We start from the raw sequence: 434 nt of genomic DNA, 5'->3' as shown, positions 1-434 counted from the left end.
TTGGAAGACGAGTCCCTAGATGAATGTCAAGAGGAGAAGATTCAAGAAACCAAGATGTGAAAGAAATCGGGATATTGAAGGCCGGGGAGGATTGTCCATCGGAAACAAAGACAGCGGCGTGAAAGAAGCGTCACAACAGGTAGACGAGCCATGGTAGGCGGATTGGTGCCACAAAGAGTTCCAGGCGAGTTTCCAGGAGCAAAAGCACAGGCCAGAGGGGACGTGAATTGGTGATCTGCTTCTTGCTGCTCGCTCTGTCTCTGTCGCGAGGGTCGTTCTGGGTCTGAAACGTGGACGATCGCCAGGAGGCTGGCGGCTGTCTGAGAAGGTTGCGTCCGTGTTGCCGATGGTCAGTCCGAGTGGCTAGTGCTTTCAACACTTGTGAAGGTTCAGCTCTGAGACGGATAGCCAATTGAACGGGGTACTTGATGGCG

At 53.5% G+C, this 434-nt stretch overlaps 1 protein-coding gene across 1 annotated transcript in view; it reads left to right on the top strand.

Moving 5' to 3' along the window:
- Positions 1-346: 346 nt before the first annotated feature.
- Positions 347-434, top strand: part of VDBG_09447 (predicted protein) — a gene marked incomplete at both ends in the record, with an annotated part of 659 nt that continues 571 nt past the window's right edge. Inside the window, one exon of the mRNA XM_003000206.1 lies at positions 347-349. Coding sequence (XP_003000252.1) covers positions 347-349 — 3 coding nt within the window. The remainder of the gene's footprint in view (positions 350-434) is intronic.

Source organism: Verticillium alfalfae, genomic scaffold (genome assembly GCF_000150825.1).
Source record: "Verticillium alfalfae VaMs.102 supercont1.15 genomic scaffold, whole genome shotgun sequence".
Lineage (NCBI taxonomy): Eukaryota > Fungi > Ascomycota > Sordariomycetes > Glomerellales > Plectosphaerellaceae > Verticillium > Verticillium alfalfae.
Note: the sequence above shows the minus strand (reverse complement) of the source record. Positions and strands in the feature narration are given on the sequence as shown.